Raw genomic sequence first — 17441 nt, forward strand, 5'->3', positions numbered from 1 at the left:
TTTTCCTTGCCACTGTTAGCAATTGTCCTAATGAGACCGAGCAGACTGAAACAGTCCAGATTTTCCCATGTCAAGCATGAAGAAACAGTCGGCCTCTTGATTTATGCCTGGCATATACTTCTTTGCCTCTCTTTGCGTGTAAACACTGTGCACTTGACCATCACATGAGTGAGTGGTAATGTTACAGAGAAATGTGAATCATGCTACTCCTCAACAGACAACTGTCGTGTCTGGGATAACCTTTCCGTGTTGATAAACCCTGACCCCTGGCTACTACAGCGATCTGAGCAGGGAGATAGAGGTGTGGTCAGACGGATTGGTAAGTCAAATGTCCAGAGATGCAGCCTGTTGTCATGGATTCTAAACGATGATCAATATAAGTCGAAAAGGATTTAGCTGACAACGCTGTGATTAAGGCTTGCATGGACTCATTAATGGATGACATCAGTGACTTAAGTCGATGGTGATGGGAGGACACTACTGTATCCTTCCTGCCTGGGTGGGATATAGGACAGAGTCACAAAGTCCTTCTGCATAAAAAATGTCCTGGTGGAGGACTCGGTAGATGCCTTCCCCTACATTCCTTTGAAGATGACGACATAGCAGCAATGCCTTCCCATGATGATCGTAGAATGACGAAAGACGAGTCAGAGACACCGGTACATTCAATGTGTCGAGATGTAATAGTGCATAACACTGCTCGAAAGAGATTACACTGAGTATGCGGGTCCCCGACTGTCATGGTGTTGCGGTACTCCAGGCAGGCTGGCAATGGGGTTGAGTGCATGCTCCCAAAATACATTACAAAATCTTACCTACGTGCACCCAGATAAGAATGAATGTATAGTTTTGTCTTTTGCAATTTAGAACTTTAACTTTTGTAGTGAACAAAATAATGTGTGCAAGTGTGGACTGAAAAAGTTCAGGCTTTTTGTAACTTGCACACAAAGGAAGGGAGTGCCGATTCCCGCCATGTGCAAAGGCTTTTGCATGATGGTTGCAAGTGAAGTTAATGTCTGTTAAAAATCTAGGGATTTTTTTATTGTGATGTTAGTCAAACTAGCTTTAATATATTTTTATTTGCGATTGCTTCATCTTTAATTAAATAGAAAAGTAAATAGAGCTGCTTAAATGAAATGAAAGGTTCTTATTAACTTCATAAATAACTGATCAAATGAATGGTATATATTCTGTAGCCTCTACAAACACTCTATCTTGAGAACAAGCCTTCTCGGACAAGTAAATCCATAAAACCTTAAAAACAGTAAAGATACCTAAAAATGAACTTGTATTATTATGAATACACAATATTGTATTATTATATTCCCTCTAAACCGACTGCCCCAAGCTACTCACCGGCAAATAAAAATATATAAACATTGAGATACTATAATTTACTTTTCTTTCTACCTATCCAAACTACTTGTTAAAAATAAGTGTAAACCATACAAAAAGTGTCCTTCTTTCACCATGCAATTGTACAATGATATAAAATGTAGATTTGGGAATCTTCCCATACACAGGATATGAGTATGATAGATGCTCATAAACAAGTAGCCAATTTATTTGGCCCACTCCAAGTCTTCAGTTTGGCATATGAATTGGTTGATCCATTCAGTGTCAGCTAGGTTGAAGTTAACGGAATATGTTAATGCATGAACACCTTGGTCAGTATAATAATGACACACGGCCAAGAAAACATCATTCCTCACAACATGAGAAAAAAACTATTTTCATCAAACTACATGTACTTTGAATTAACCTTAAGGCAACATACCTTGTAAGGGTGTCTGAAGAATAGAAAATCTTTGCTCAACTAAGCATCGTAAGAATGGACTATAAATGAATGTATTATTAACTTTATACTAGTGATAGGTTATATAGCTCAACATGAACTAAGTCAAGATTTCCTGTCACTTGGATCATCAGGATGCACAGATTGAAAGAAAAGAAAAAAACCTCAGCCATCCGGCTCTGCAGGTGATGTGGATATTGTATTACATCAAATATTAATCAATCATACTTTCCAATCATTTAAGATAATATTTTGATTTTGGAAGTGTGGAAGTGGAATATTATTCTTAAGTGTTTATTATCCTTAAAATACAAGTCAGGTTACAGGCAAGATGGAGGACATGGTGAGCATAATATCCATCCTCTTGGGATCATACTAGTTAAAGTGAGAACCAATCAATAAGCCTTCTAACAACTGATCTGAAATTAGAGCAGAGAAATTAAACAAAACGTTTTTGCAAGTACTTGTCAAAGCAGAAACATGTTTCTTACAATCATTTTCATCAAAGCCTGAAAAATAGACAAATACCACTATGCACTTCCAGTTCAAAACCATTACCGTATTCGACGTAATAAGCGCCCCGCTCTAATAAGCGCCCACGGCGATATTTGCTAATATATTGGCTAGTGAACAATCCCAATCAGCACCCCTTCCGATTGATCAATGTACACAGGACCTTTTCATTCATGTATAATACGCACTCGTGTGTTATATCACCCTTAATTATTGGCAATTAAATTCTGGAAAAATACATCCGTCGCATGTAAACATTTCAGGCTGTTAGCATAAACCACGAAATTTACGAGCTTTCAACTCAAAATAATATTCTAATAAGCGCCCCCTATTTCTAATTTTGAGAGCGCCCTGGGCGCTTATTACGTTGAATACGGTACTTGCTTACTATGAAAAATCTCAATCCAGAAAATACCATGTCTCCAGTTACAATAACAAAGAACTTAAATAAAATTCCAATCTGGACCAGGAACTTACATGCCTAATGAAGGAAAACTTGAGCTCTTCCAAGCCTAATAATAAGAAAGTAACATATCCAGTGTCACCTCTGGTTTTAAGAAACATATTTATACAGTGCAGGAGGACTTTAAAGAAGGACATTCCCTGTACCTCAATCTTACTTAAAAAGTAATTAAGATGCACTGCTGGTTGCGGTGAACCAAAACTGTTATGACGTCATTAGCTGTTGTCCATAAATTATATATCTAAATACTACAACCACTGCTAAACAACATTTTACTGACTCCATTCAATGACGCTGTGGCCTTGACTTTGATATAAATCAGTTGAACTACTAATGATTCTCTAAAATCTAAAGATTCTACATGTAACTGTGCAAAGCTACTACCAAAGAATGAAAAAATCACGGTTCACAGAAACCTCAATACCTTAATCTTTTAACAGCAGGGTCCCATCCTAGAGTAGGCACAGTGGAATCTGTCTAAATCAGACTGGTGTGAACTGAGATTTATAAAGTCTGGTTTAGACAGCAGTCTGAATGAGAGACAAATCTGATTCTAGCAAACAGTTACCATATGTCTCTTGATGTCCACCGTGTACATGACCATGATGCTTGGAATCCAGCCTACACTGGCAAAGCCCACTTGTCTTAACTGATCACAAATAAACACAATAAATATTCAAAACAATGACATTGCCTCCCGCAGTACCAGATGTGGCTTTGCTAAATTAGATGAGGTAAAATGGGGCTTAATATCGCATTCAAGATTATTGCATTACTATAGAGACATGCATGTGTGAGCGACTAAAATCATTCTTAATAGCGCTAGCCCACTGAGATACCATGTGCAAATAACATATTTATGTTTGTATAAGGCATATTTACATTCAAAAGATCCGATTAACTTGTGAAACAATACTTGGAACATTTACAGTCATCCCTGGTTGACCTGACCTGTCTCAACATGCTTTATTTCCCATTTTCTGGCATTCTTTTCAGAGAAGAAAGACATCACATGACAAGAAGGGGAGAGAAAGGGTAAACACTATTATTCAAACAAACTTAATCTCAACAGTCAAATATACTATAAATCCTTATCAAATGTATCTGTTTGAGGTATTTGATAGTTATGTAAATGGAATTTAGAATAAAACTTTATTGTATGCTATGATGTAAGGTATGTTACCATAGAGCCAAGGCCATTCTCAACATCAATCAATCTTGTGTCATCACATTCTTTGTTAATGAAAACAGATTACTGGACATGCGAGGACGTGTGTGAAGTTAATCAGGACTCGAGACCATCAATTACATAATAAATTGGTCTGCATATGGAGTGAAGTAAATCTGGATCAGACAGACTTTAGTTGATGATAAATGAATGCAGTTAAATTCAGGGCTGTAAACTTGGTCAGTATTGACAGAGATCCGGATTAATCAAAGTCAAGCGTAGACAGATTCACAAACTTTTCAATGAGTTTCTTCTGTCGTGACCTGGAACTTTGACCCAACATGACACAGAGCCATTTGCAAGAAGAATATTGAAGGATATCCTGTTTGACTGGTTCGACACTATTCTCGCTGCGCTCCTATTGGGGTATTGAATAAGAAGCCATATGGCCAGGGATTGAACCACCGACCTTCCGCTCTCAGGGCAGATGTCTTTAATTAAGTAATTGACATGAAGTAGTTAGGGAAATTCAAGGGATTCACAGATCATGCATTTTAAGGCAGCATCTAAATTAAAGGCATTTTCCAGCCGATGTGGGTCCTGTAAGTTTGCCTGCCAAAGGCAATACATTACAAAACAAACATAGTACCACAAGACTCTGTATCCCACCTGACTGGGACTGGAATTAGACACATTATTGTTGTAATCATACACACAAATTACATTAAAAAAGGTGGTTTCAGAGGAAATGTCAAAAGTGAAAGTGTGTGTGTGTGGGGGGGGGGGGGGGGGGGGGGGGGGGGGAGCTGTGGGGGGGAGAGGCAGGGAGAGCAGAGAGAAAGTAGTATTATATTCCACAGACCTAAAGCTGTGGCTCATATTTCATAATTATACATGCAGAAATGACCAACTACTTGACAATTATGACATCTCCAGTATGGCTACCATAGCAACCACATGTTAAAAAGAACAAAATTTCATGAGCATGATATAGATACATAATTTGAATCATCCAATCAAAGTTACTGGACCAGAGGCATTATAGTTACAGGGAGGAAGTGAAAACTGTAAGTTTATGCTCTAGTGTTGGACAGAGCAATAGACAATGCACCAAAGCTACAAAAAAAATCACTTGAACTTAAGTTCAGGCGAGCTAAAACAGTGAAAAGGTTCATGATACCCAAAACAGATACTAGAAGACAAAGGTAAAAAAAACAACTAACCCCACAAATACCAAAATCTGAGATGATCCAATAGGCCAGGTGAGTCTTACACACTACTTGACTGTATTCAGCCTATTTCTGTGGCAGTTATCAGCTCATTTCTTCATGGTGTCAGCAGGATGTGATGCATTGGTCATAAGTAACCTCCAGAACATGAAGGTTGATCTCTCCACAAGTGCTGACACATCTCTTATCCATTATTTGAATCTGTATGTAATCTATTTGGTTTTGGCATTGTGGCACTTATTGGTTTCCTTGTGTATAGTAATAGAAAATGTCAGATCTTGTATCAAGGGTCCAGACTGTTTGGCACATTGTGATTATCCCTTGTCCTGATAGTCTCAATCAGTAGGCTAATCTTCTGTGTGCAGGCTACAGGTTGAGACATTATGACTCAACACAATCACAGGTCTAAGGTAGGTCAAGGCACAATTTATGTATGCTAGTATTTGATGTGTCTTCACTACCACAGTGTGACGATACATACTCTCTGTGTGAGCAATGACAACAATTTGCATAGAGATTATATGTGTAGTTAAATATATATCTATATAAATGTATGCCTCTCTTCAAGCAAGGCTAAATCTCACATCTGTGGCATACTGTGTGATACTTACACTGACAGCTAAAGGTGGTGCCAGTTGCAGGAATGTTGTCAAGTCTACATATTGTACAGATCATAAATAGTAATATCATTTAACAATAGACAGGAAAAAACAGTGTAAAAATATATACACTAGAAACAGCTTAACATGGGCATCGACTTTGGTTGGGACTTTAATGTTGATGCAGCACATATCCACTTAACATTAGGAATATAACATTTTTCAATGTATTTGTAACATAACATGATCCATAAATGTTTTCAAATAGTAATTTTTAAACAGGAACATTCCTCCTTCATTACTGAAGACAAGTAGTGAACCTAGCTATGTCCATATCAGTGTGGAATACTTGGGGTTCCTTCTAAATCCTTGTAGTTGTGGGAAACATTACCGAGCTCCCATCTAGTATGCAGCAGTGACATGGCACTGATCGAGACAGCGACAGTTCAGAATACAGTATTAAATCAGCCTTCTACTCTTTTTCAGTTTGTTTAGAACATGATCATGTAAAGTCACTGGGAATGACATTAAGACATCTTCATATAATCACAAACATCACTTGAATGGGAATGACATTATGGAGTTCCCTTCCTTTCTGTGTTGGCCATGAGGTTTCGCAGCTTCTGTAGGTTGGCCATTGTCATAGAATCATCAGGTTTCAGTTTGAGAGCAGACAGGTAGCTGCGCTCAGCCTCGGCCAACTTCCCATTGATATGCAGGATAGCACCCAGATTCATGTGAGCTGATGGCAACTGGAAAACAGAAATGATCCTTCAATTACAACTAGAAAGGTGTTTGCATTAGATGTAAATACAGAAACAGCTCCATCCCCACCTTTCCCTGAATGACCTATAACTTTCCCATGAGGAGAATGTATCATGAACCGTTTTGACTTTACCACATTAGGTAACAGTTGACATCACACTTGCCCAATGCACTATCGGTTTAATGACATCGCTCCTGCATCAGGAAAACACAATCGAATATAGTATTACTTTGATTTGGTTGGTTGGTTGGTTTGTTGTTTAACGCCACACTGAGCAATATTCCAGCTATATGCCTGTAAATAATAGAGTCTGGACCAGACAATCCAGTGATTAATATCATGAGCATCGATCCATGCAATTGGGATTGATGACATGCATCAACCAAGTCAGCGATCCTGACCACACAATCCTGTTAGTCGCCTTTACGACAAGCATAGTCACCTTTTACGGCAAGCATGGGTTGCTGAAGACCTATTCTACCCCGGAATCTTCATGGGTGTATTACTTTGAAACAGAAAGTCAAAGTCTGTAGTTACCTTAATAACAAAGACAGAAGCGATTCACGTTTTTAAATCTCATTCATGAACTTCCTAGAGATAATCTCCATAAAGTTTTGTCAAATTTCCATTATTTAACACCCAAGATATTGCAAACACATACTACATACCAATGAATGCTAATATTTACAAGTCATTTCAAAACAGCCATGCCATTATGACTGAATCATGACACATGGAAAGTGTTAAGTTAGTTATTTTGAACTAATTTCCAGTATTCATATGTATTTGCTACTTTTCTCCTGTTGGGTCTTGCATCCACGCTGATGACCCTATATTTGATATCTTGGAAGATGATATATCAAACATCACATCTCAATAGCAACACTGTCATGTTTACATCACTGGTGATTTAAACGCCAGAACTGGGACACTACCCGATTACATTGTAGAAGATGACGTCACTCTGTTACCAATTGAAGAAGAAGCAGGCTATTCACAAGATACTCCATGCGCAAGAACATCACAGGATACAGTCGTTAATAAACGGGGTCGTGAACTGCTTGAATTGTGTAAAATAAATGGTCTCAGGATCAGTAATGGGAGACTATTCGGTGACCTAGATATTGGTAAATCTACATATATCACAAATGATGGGCAAAGTGTTACTGACTATTTGATATGTGATGACAACGCAAGATCAATTATTAGAGACTTTAAGGTAATGACAGAAGGAGGATCTTCCCTTATGCCGCTTTGTTTTTCATTATTTTCATCAGATAACCATCCCGTTAATGGACACGAATATGTGTTACCAAGAGTTAGATATACCTTGCCACAGAACTTCAATGAAAAATATGTAGAAAACTGGAATGGTGAAAACAACCAAACTGAACATTCTGACGATGTAGACAGCGTATATGAAGAATTCTACCATGAATTTGGAATTAACTCGATTCTGATTGGTCAATCAGAGGCTATTAAATCACAATAAACCCCCTCTGATTGAAACAGCTGGTTTGACGGCCACATCACCGCGGAAGCTAATATTCATAGAATAGTACTATTTTTAGTCATTGTCGGTAGGCATATTTAAATAACTATATCTACAATTACAGGTTACAAAATGCACAGATGCGGTTACTACAATATTCAAAGGATGTGTGGCAATACATTTCGTGCAGAAAAACACGACAGAAATTAACAAAGGGAATGTATTTACGTTTTGGAGACAACAGAGAGCTTGAAATTTTGGCGCTTTTCTATATACGACTGTGACGTCATATCTTTTGCGTCACAATGAGCGATATGACGTCATAATGGTGACGCGCGATGTAGAGCGAAAGACTTGCAAAGCTTGCTTTGTTTTCTTTAGGGATGCTCACCTCATGTTAGCTTACCAAGTTGCCGTGCTTATATGCTTTCAATGCCTGTCATATGTTCGAGTGAAGTATTACGGTGTAAACAAACTGCTTGAGTATATACAGCACCATATTTTGTTCGGTGATTCCATAATTCAGATCAATAACCCACTCAAAACACTGAACTCAACCCATGCCGCTTCACTCAGTATATTTGCTAACACCAAAGAGTTCGCGTTTTATTTAGTCATGGTAGAATGGTGATAAACATACTGTGTTTTCAATGTAGAGCTGCGCGTTCAGTTCCAAATTCAATTTAGCGGGGTTAACTACAGGTAACCTAGCTCTACATTGCAAACACAGTATGTTTATCTCCTAATTTCAAAATAAGTTATTAACCTGTGCAAATGACTGTAAGAAAACATACAAAATGTCAAATTCTGCAAATGGAAGCAACTGGTATGACGACGAATGCCGAGACGCTAGGTCACATGCACGATACAAGCTGTGTGCATTTCATGCTGCCAACAACGCTCGTGCACGGCATGAATACATCGAGTCATGGAACTACTATAAACACCTTTGCAACCAGAAGTCAAAACACGCTTTTAATACATATTGTGACAGTTTAAAAACAGCACTAAAAACAAAAAAATACAGACTTTTGGAAATTATAGAAAGGACGAAAAAACCTTTGTTTTGATAACTTAAAACCATCTGACTTTGTGAATTATTTTAAGAGTGTGTTTAATAACAACTTCCTATACGAAGAACAGCAAGACTTTTATAATTACATAAACCATATTGTGTTATCCTTGTCTGTTTCTTCTATTGAAGATAATATTGATATTAATAGTGAACTTGATATAGATATATAACTCACAGCGAAATTGTTGATGCTATAAATGATATGAAAAAAATGGTTAAATTCCCTGGTTATAGTGGAATACCGATAGATTTTTAAAAAAATGCCCCTACCATATGTATTGAAATGTTACTTTCACTATTTAATCTCATTTTAAATACTGGTGTTTATCCTAAAGCCTGGTCACTAGGTGTAATTATGCCTCTATTAAAAAAAGGCAGTAGAAACAACCCTTCCGATTATAGACCCATCTCTTTACTTGAGTGTTCAGGGAAAATATTTGCTAAGATAATGTGTAAACGTTTGAACGATTGGGCAGATCAAGATAGTGTTTTAGTACCTGAGCAAGCTGGGTTTAGAAAAGGATTTAGAACATCTGATAATGTGTATGTTATCAATGCTTTGATTGATTAATATCTATTGTTACATAAAAGTAGATTCTATTGTGTGTTCATAGATCTTAAGTCAGCGTTCGATTCAGTGTGTAGGACAAGTTTATTTTACAAACTCTGGAAACGTAATGTTAATGGTAAAATATTTAGAATACTTAAAAATATGTATGAAAACATTAAATCTTGTATATTTGTTTGTGGCTACACAGACTTTTTCCATTGCCAGTCAGGTGTACGACAGGGATGTGAGTTATCTCCCTTTCTGTTTTCATTCTTTGTAAATGATATTGTTGATTTTCTTAATTCAGACGGGCAACGTAATATTTAATTAGGAATGATTGAACTTTTTATTCTAATGTTTGCAGATGATATGGTCTTATTCGATAGTACAGTAGTGGGGTTGCAAAGACGCCTCGACAAAATGAAGATTTATTGTCATAAATGGAAATTGTCTATCAATATAAGCAAAAGTAAAGTTATTGTATTTAGACGTAGTGGTCAGGCTCAAGTGATTTTATGAAACTTCCTTATAATGTACTTTTACAGATATTTGATGTAAAAATACTACCTGTTCTTCTCTACTGCTCAGAGATATGGGGCTTTCACCCATCTCAGGATGTCATCAATGTACATGATAGATTCTGTAAGAATATTTTACAATATGGGAGATTTGTCCCCAATATAGTTGCTCCTGGTGAGCTTGGACGTTATTCACTTAAAGTCAATCAACATGTTCGTATTGTCAAATATTGTCTCTGACTTGTTTCTCAAAAAACTAATATAATCCTTAGCCATGCGTATTCATATCAATACAATCTGGAAGAAAAAGGAATAAATTGTTTGGCACTAAAAGTAAAACAACTTCTTATTCATATGGTTTTGGCCATGTTTGGAATTGTCAAGGAGTAAATCATATTGGTTTTATTGATAACTTTAAAACAAGATGTATTGATAGAGATAACCAACAATGGTCTAGCAGTTTAAGAACTTACTCAAAACTTTCTTTTTATTCTTGTATTAAGCAATATAATGTATTTGAAAATTATCTAGATTGTATTCCAGTAAGTGCCTATTGTATTGCTTTGAGTAAATTTAGATGTTCTGGTCATACTTTGCTAATTGAAAATGGAAGGAAGTACAATATACCTAGAGCTAAGAGACTATGTCCATTTTGTGTAAGACCTGAAGTGGAATCTGAATATCATTTTTGTTTACAATGTCCATACTATGACAGTTTGAGACGTAAGGTTCTACCTTATTATTTTTACACAAATGTAACTTTTGATAAATTTGTAACACTCTGTACATCTAAAACCCCATGCATAATTAATGCTTTAGCTAAATTTATATTTTTTGCTTTTAAAAAGCATAATAACTTTCTCATTGGCGCTGAAATTGTCTAACTCTGATATCATGTATTGTATAATGGGCCGGTAGCCCCTTTTACTGAAATAAAGCTCCATCTCTCTATTTTGAACTAATCTTAACCGATTGCATATTAAACCTTTGATCTTTCATGTATAAATCCGAAATGTCCTGACCTGTGAAACATATTTCAGAATTTAAGTTTTAGTGACCTTGACCTGATATTGAGATAGTTATCATGGGATAACATTTATACTAAGTTATCTTATAATAATTAGATCTACATCAAGTGCTTTTATGAGTTATCGTGGTGTAATATTTATACATCATTTCATATAATTATAGTTGACCAAGTAATAAATATCATTAGGTAAAATGCATATATAAAATATCAGTAGTTTCAGTTAAAGCTGTTTTAGATGGTTGCTAGCCTAAGGTAATGGGAGCGCGTCTTCTAGACATACTATTCAATAAGACAAGAGTTACGTCTACATAGTTTAATTGATTTGAAGCTTTTAGATAAATGCTAGCCTAAGGTATCAAGATCCCATCTCCCAGACAAAGGATATTTATTTAAGTATATCTGTCATCACCTACCGGGGTATATTAGAATAACATTACTTCAATTAAGACTCATTAAGGATTAGCCCCCATACAAGCTCGTCCATAGTGCATTAAGGATTAGCCCCCATACAAGCTCGTCTATAGGGCATTAAGGATTAGCCCCCACACAAGCTCATCTATAGTGACACCCTAATCTCTTTCAAAACATCCAGTAAATATGTCAACAAGATTAGTGCCAGTCCAACAGGATAAACAGGATTTAGTATTCCCCTCTGTCTAGCCATCCATTTAGCTTAGGACACAACCAAGCGTGTATCATCCAATCACATTCCTTTCTATTGTTTAAATTTTTGTTAAATACATACTGTAGGCAGGTTTTAAGCAGAGAAGGGGTTTGACTCTCTTACCAAGCAGACCTCTCTCCCACAGCCCAGAGTGTGTACCGACTCTCTGTGGCACCCTCAGTTATATTCTAAGATATTGTAAATTGTTAATTGTTCTTGTAAATAAAATTGTGATTAGTCTCCTGTGACTCTGGCTCTTTGCTGACTAATTCCCCAAGAAAACCAGCACGTCATTTGGAAGGTATTGTTCACCCAGAACAGCTCCATGATAATTTGGCGGAGAATCATCGTTTTCGGAACCACAGAGTCCAGGAACTAACTACGACCAGCTACAAGAACCCATTGGAGGACATGTCCAACTGTGATCACCTGATGGAATAACAAGCAAGCTGCATCAACCTCTGACCTCAACACTGGATTAAAGACAACCAACTCCTCCAAAGACACCAACAAAGGAAGAAAAAGTCTTCAAATATTGTAAGTAATACATTGTTGATTTCTTGTCATCCTTTAATTTAGTACGGTACATACTAATAGGTGTCATGGCAAATATGGAGTCTGGTATGGAAAGTAACTTTGAAAGTGAAATTCCAACAGTGTCTTTAGTTACGCCCCTTGCCAAAAGTGTAATTCAGGCAAAATTTGGCACAACAACAACAAATTGTTTAGTAGACACAGGGGCATCCATTTATTGTATTTCGTCTGCTTTTCTGAGCACAGCTTTTGAAAACCTTACTCTTGGAAACTCACCCTTTCCACAGGTAAAAGGTGTTGGCGGCGAATTGCATAAAGTGTTAGGTTCAGTTGTGTTAGATTTTGTCATTGAGGATCAGGAATTTTCTCAAAGATTCTATGTACTGCCTACACTGCCGAAGGCAGTGATACTAGGTGAGAACTTCCTTGATGACAATGATGCAGTCTTAGATTATAGCTGTCATTCCTTGATACTCAACAACAGCACCTCAGATAGGCAATATATCAATTTCATAGCCAATTCAGTGCATGAGATTAGTGGATTAGCAAAAACAATAGATCAGATTTACATCCCCCCTCAGAGTGAAATTCATTTCAAGGTCAGACTATCAGAGACCAAAGAGGATTCCCTCATCCTCATTGAACCCATTGCTTCCCTCACTGCTCATTCTGAAGTAGCAGGCGGTAGAACTCTTTCTAAATCAAAAAGCAAGACTGCTACATTTAGGCTTATGAATCCCTCCCAAGAAGAAAAGGTTCTTGACAAGGGTACAGTTGTAGGCAAATTTAGTTACATTGACAAAGACTCTGTTTTTGAAATCGGCTCTGACCAACCATTCATCAGTACCGTTAACACCGACAATGAGAAGAGAGACAATGACACCAGGGATTATGTCAAAATTGCACAGGAGTTAGGATTTGATTTGACCAATACACAACTGACTCCAGACCAACGACACAGACTACTTAGATTTTTGGGACAAAATAGAAACATGTTTTCAACAAGTCTTGCAGATTTAGGTAAAACTGACCTGCACCAACATATCATTGACACTGGCAACCACCCACCCGTTAAGAGTAGACCATATCGTCAATCTCCTCATCTCCAAAAAGTCACTGAAGAACTTATAGATGATTTTCTGAAGTATGATTTGATCGAGGAGTCAACTTCTATGTATTCAGCTCCCATTATCCTAGTCAAGAAACGTGATGGCTCATATAGATTTGTTTGTGACTACAGAAAGTTGAATTCTGTCACTTTACCAATGTCATGGCCTCTTCCTGTTTTTGATGATGTTGTTGATAACATCACCAATGCACAAGCTAAGTTCTTCTCAACTTTAGACCTTGCTAATGGCTTCTTCCAAGTGCCATTACATGAAGATTCAAAGCATAAAACTGCTTTCGTCACCCATCAAGGCATTTATCAATTTAAACGATTGCCCCAAGGTTTGACAAATTCTCCACTTTGTTTTCAACAGCTCATGAGCAAAGTGCTACGAAAATTGCTTTTTAAGGTTGCGCTGATCTACATTGATGATTTGATAATTTACAGCAAAAACTTTGAAGAGCATCTTCAACATTTGGAGCAAGTATTTTACTATCTAAAACAGGCAAAATTAACACTAAAGCCATCCAAATGCAATTTTGCAACGGACAAAGTATCTTTTCTGGGTCATGTTTTATCATGTGGAGGTGTTCAAGTTGATGACAAAAAGATTGAAGCAATTAGAACCTTTCCAGTGCCCAAGTCACAAAAGCAGATTCGCTCCTTCTTAGGTCTCACGAACTTCTACAGGAAGTATGTGAAAAATTACGCTCACATAGCCCTTCCACTGAATGCCTTGCTAAAGAAGCATTCGGAGGCAGAACTAGGAAAGAAACCAAAGTTCCAATGGTCACTTGAGTGTGATCAGGCATTCAACACACTCAAACATGCTATGAGTAATACACCTGTTCTGGCGTATCCAAATTTTGACAAAGAATTTCTTCTTGCAACTGATGCCAGTGATATGAGCATAGGTTTTATTTTGAGTCAAAAAGACGAGAAGAATAACGAACATCCAATAGCTTATGGTGGTAGAGCTCTTCATGGCAGCGAAAAGAACTGGAGCATTACAGAAAAGGAAGGCTTAGCTCTAGTTGAAGCCATTAGATCCTTTCGTCCATACCTTGCAAATTCCAAATTCACAGTCTACACTGATCATATAGCATTGAAGTGGCTGAAATCCATCAAGGATGCCACAGGTAGGTTAGGTCGATGGTCTTTGGAACTTTCTACCTACACTTTTGACATTGTTCACCGCAGCGGCAAAGCCAATGGGAATGCCGATGCTCTCTCACGTAGGGAATATGAGGAAAATATTAACTGTAATGATCAGACAGAAGAAGATGCTGAGAAAACAGTCTACTCAGTAACTTCAACTCAGCAAAGCAAATCAACTAGCAGTACCACAATCTTGCCAAACACCCATTCATCAACACAAGTCACACAGACAACTCAGACTGAGGATATTTGCACACCCATTGTCAATCACTTAGAATCAGACACACAGACAACACATTGGTCAGTCACCTTTGAATATGAAGAGGATTATCAGTCAGTACCAGTTAATGTTGTCGCAGCATTACATGCTACAAATGCTGATGTTACACAAGACACATTGGTTGAAGTAAGTATAAAAGAACATCCAAATTTACGTCACCTACAAAGGATTTGTCCAGATTTCATCCTACAAAGAGGATGATGTCCTTCCACAAAATGAAAAGGATCGTCAAAAGATTCTTATCGAAGCCAATACTTTTGAAATTGATGAAGGCATCCTATACAGATTCGTTCCACAAAGACAGAAAGGCCACGCAGACAAGTTCATTAAACAGCTGGCAGTCCCAAGAACCCTCAGAAATCAAGTCCTGCAATCCTATCATGACTCAGAGTTTGGCGGTTGCCACCATGGGAAAGAAAGGATGCACAACACCATGAGACCTAAGTACTACTGGCTCAAAATGTACAGCGATATTGCTACTTATGTCCAGACATGTGAGGTATGTCAACAGACCAAGAGGCACTACCATGGCAAGAAGGCACCACTTCGTCCACTACCTGTAGAAGAGGTCTTCACCCGATGGCACATTGACATTCTCGGTCCCCTGCCAACAACACCAGATAAGTACAAGTACATTTTGGTGATCACAGATGCTTCATCTAGATGGTGTGAAGCCTTTCCACTTCGGACCCAAGAAGCCAAAGAAGTAGCAGATGTTTTCGTCAGAGAAATATTTTGTCGGTATGGCGCTCCAAGGACCTTAATTTCAGACAGAGGTCAGAATTTCATGTCCAAACTTATCAAAGCAATTTGTGAACTTTTGGCAATTAAATTTACCCATACCAGCCCATACCATCCTCAAACAAACAGCTGTGTAGAAAGGCTCAACTCTTACATCAATCAATCACTAAGAGCCTATTGTAACAAGTCTCAAAATGATTGGCCCCGTTTCATTCCTGGCATCATGATATCGGATGGCTCCAAATTCATCAACTCAAAAATCCCCATATGTTATGCTTTTCGGCCGGGAAATGAGAGCTCCACAAGATGTAGCATTAATTCCAAAAGAAAATTTAGGCCACAATAACAAAAGTTCAAAATCTTTCCAATTTGCTTGAGGAGCTTCAAATCACTAGAACAATCGCAGCTGAAAACACTGCTCGGGCTAAGGAGGTGTATTCAGAACAATATAATAGAAAGGCTAAAGAACCAGAATTCGCCCCAGGTCAAAGAGTTTGGCTTTACTGTCAAAAAGTTGAAAAAGGCCTTTCCAACAAATTAACCAAAAAGTGGTATGGTAGCTATTATATCATCCATACAGGTCCAAATTATACCTACAAACTGCTCCGATGTTCTGACGACAAAATACACAAACCACTGGTCCATGCCAACCGTCTGAAGCCATATTTTGATCCTGCTGATCGTCCACAGTATCCTCCAGAACTATACCTCAATAACCCCAGTGACATAGATTCAGGAGTCATGGATGACAACGAGGAACCAGTCAATGATACTCAGTTTGACAGCAACAATTCCCCATCAACAAGTTCAACTTACCAGGCTACTGATCAATCACCTCCACAACAGAAAGGTAAGAAGGTCAATTCCAAAACAAAGGCAGGTACTTCCAGCAACAAGAGTCCAAAGCAAAAGACCCCAACAAAGAAGAAAAACCCTGTTTCAAGTACAACAGAAAAACCTACCAGTCCCACAGCAACAAGGAAGGAAAATCATGCCACACCAGGTCCTAGTGCTCCAACCAAGGTAAATGAAAAGGTAAACAAAGGGAAAAGAGGAGTGAATAGTAAGCATCATCAGCCCAAATCCAGAAAACAACCCGACGACAGCCAGGTACAACCTCCAAGTCCAACATCAGGTAATCAAACCAAGGATATCCCTCAGGTCTTCAATCCAGAGGACATCCACTCAATTGTTAGTTCCAAGAGAGCAAATGGCAAAATCTACTACAGAGTAAAATGGAAGGATCCAGAAAGAGGTAACACATGGGAGTATGGCAGCAGCATTCCAGACTCCATTCGGAGAGAATTTCACCTCAAAAGAAGTATGTCAGGAAAACGACGAAAACGTCCACTCAAGAATCATAAGTTTTTCGACCAAAAGGAATCAGCACAAGACAATAAATCAGTCAATGTTCTGTCAGGGAATACAATGTCCGGAAATATCAAGCAAGACAAACCATGCATAGAATTAGATGTCAAACCATATCGGTTTTTTCCAAAACACCTACGAAAAGTAGATCATAAAATAGAAAGAGTTATGGGCATTGAAATTATTCAAGGAGACTGCTATGTCAAGGTCTCATACAAAGAATATCCTGGTCAATTCACATGCTATTTTGAAAGTGTTCCTCCCCACCTCACACAGCGCTACCTTGATGATAGCTGGCAGGATCTCGGTTTTTGGTTCTGTATAGAAGATAATCCTCGATATGACCCAGAGGAACCACCAATTTATAAATCTTTATAAAGACTTTGGAAA

At 37.8% G+C, this 17441-nt stretch overlaps 1 protein-coding gene across 3 annotated transcripts in view; it reads right to left on the minus strand.

The window, feature by feature from the left end:
* Positions 1–2565: 2565 nt before the first annotated feature.
* The window catches only part of LOC124118346 (protein O-mannosyl-transferase TMTC2-like), a 475717-nt gene continuing 460841 nt past the window's right edge, over positions 2566–17441 (minus strand). For all 3 annotated transcript variants that reach the window (XM_048383557.1, XM_046480439.2, XM_046480438.2), the window contains one exon: positions 2566–6519. In XM_048383557.1, coding sequence (XP_048239514.1) covers positions 6343–6519 — 177 coding nt within the window. In that variant the 3' untranslated portion in view covers positions 2566–6342. The remainder of the gene's footprint in view (positions 6520–17441) is intronic.

This window comes from Haliotis rufescens, unplaced genomic scaffold (genome assembly GCF_023055435.1).
Source record: "Haliotis rufescens isolate VD_foot unplaced genomic scaffold, xgHalRufe1.0.p SCAF_5, whole genome shotgun sequence".
Lineage (NCBI taxonomy): Eukaryota > Metazoa > Mollusca > Gastropoda > Lepetellida > Haliotidae > Haliotis > Haliotis rufescens.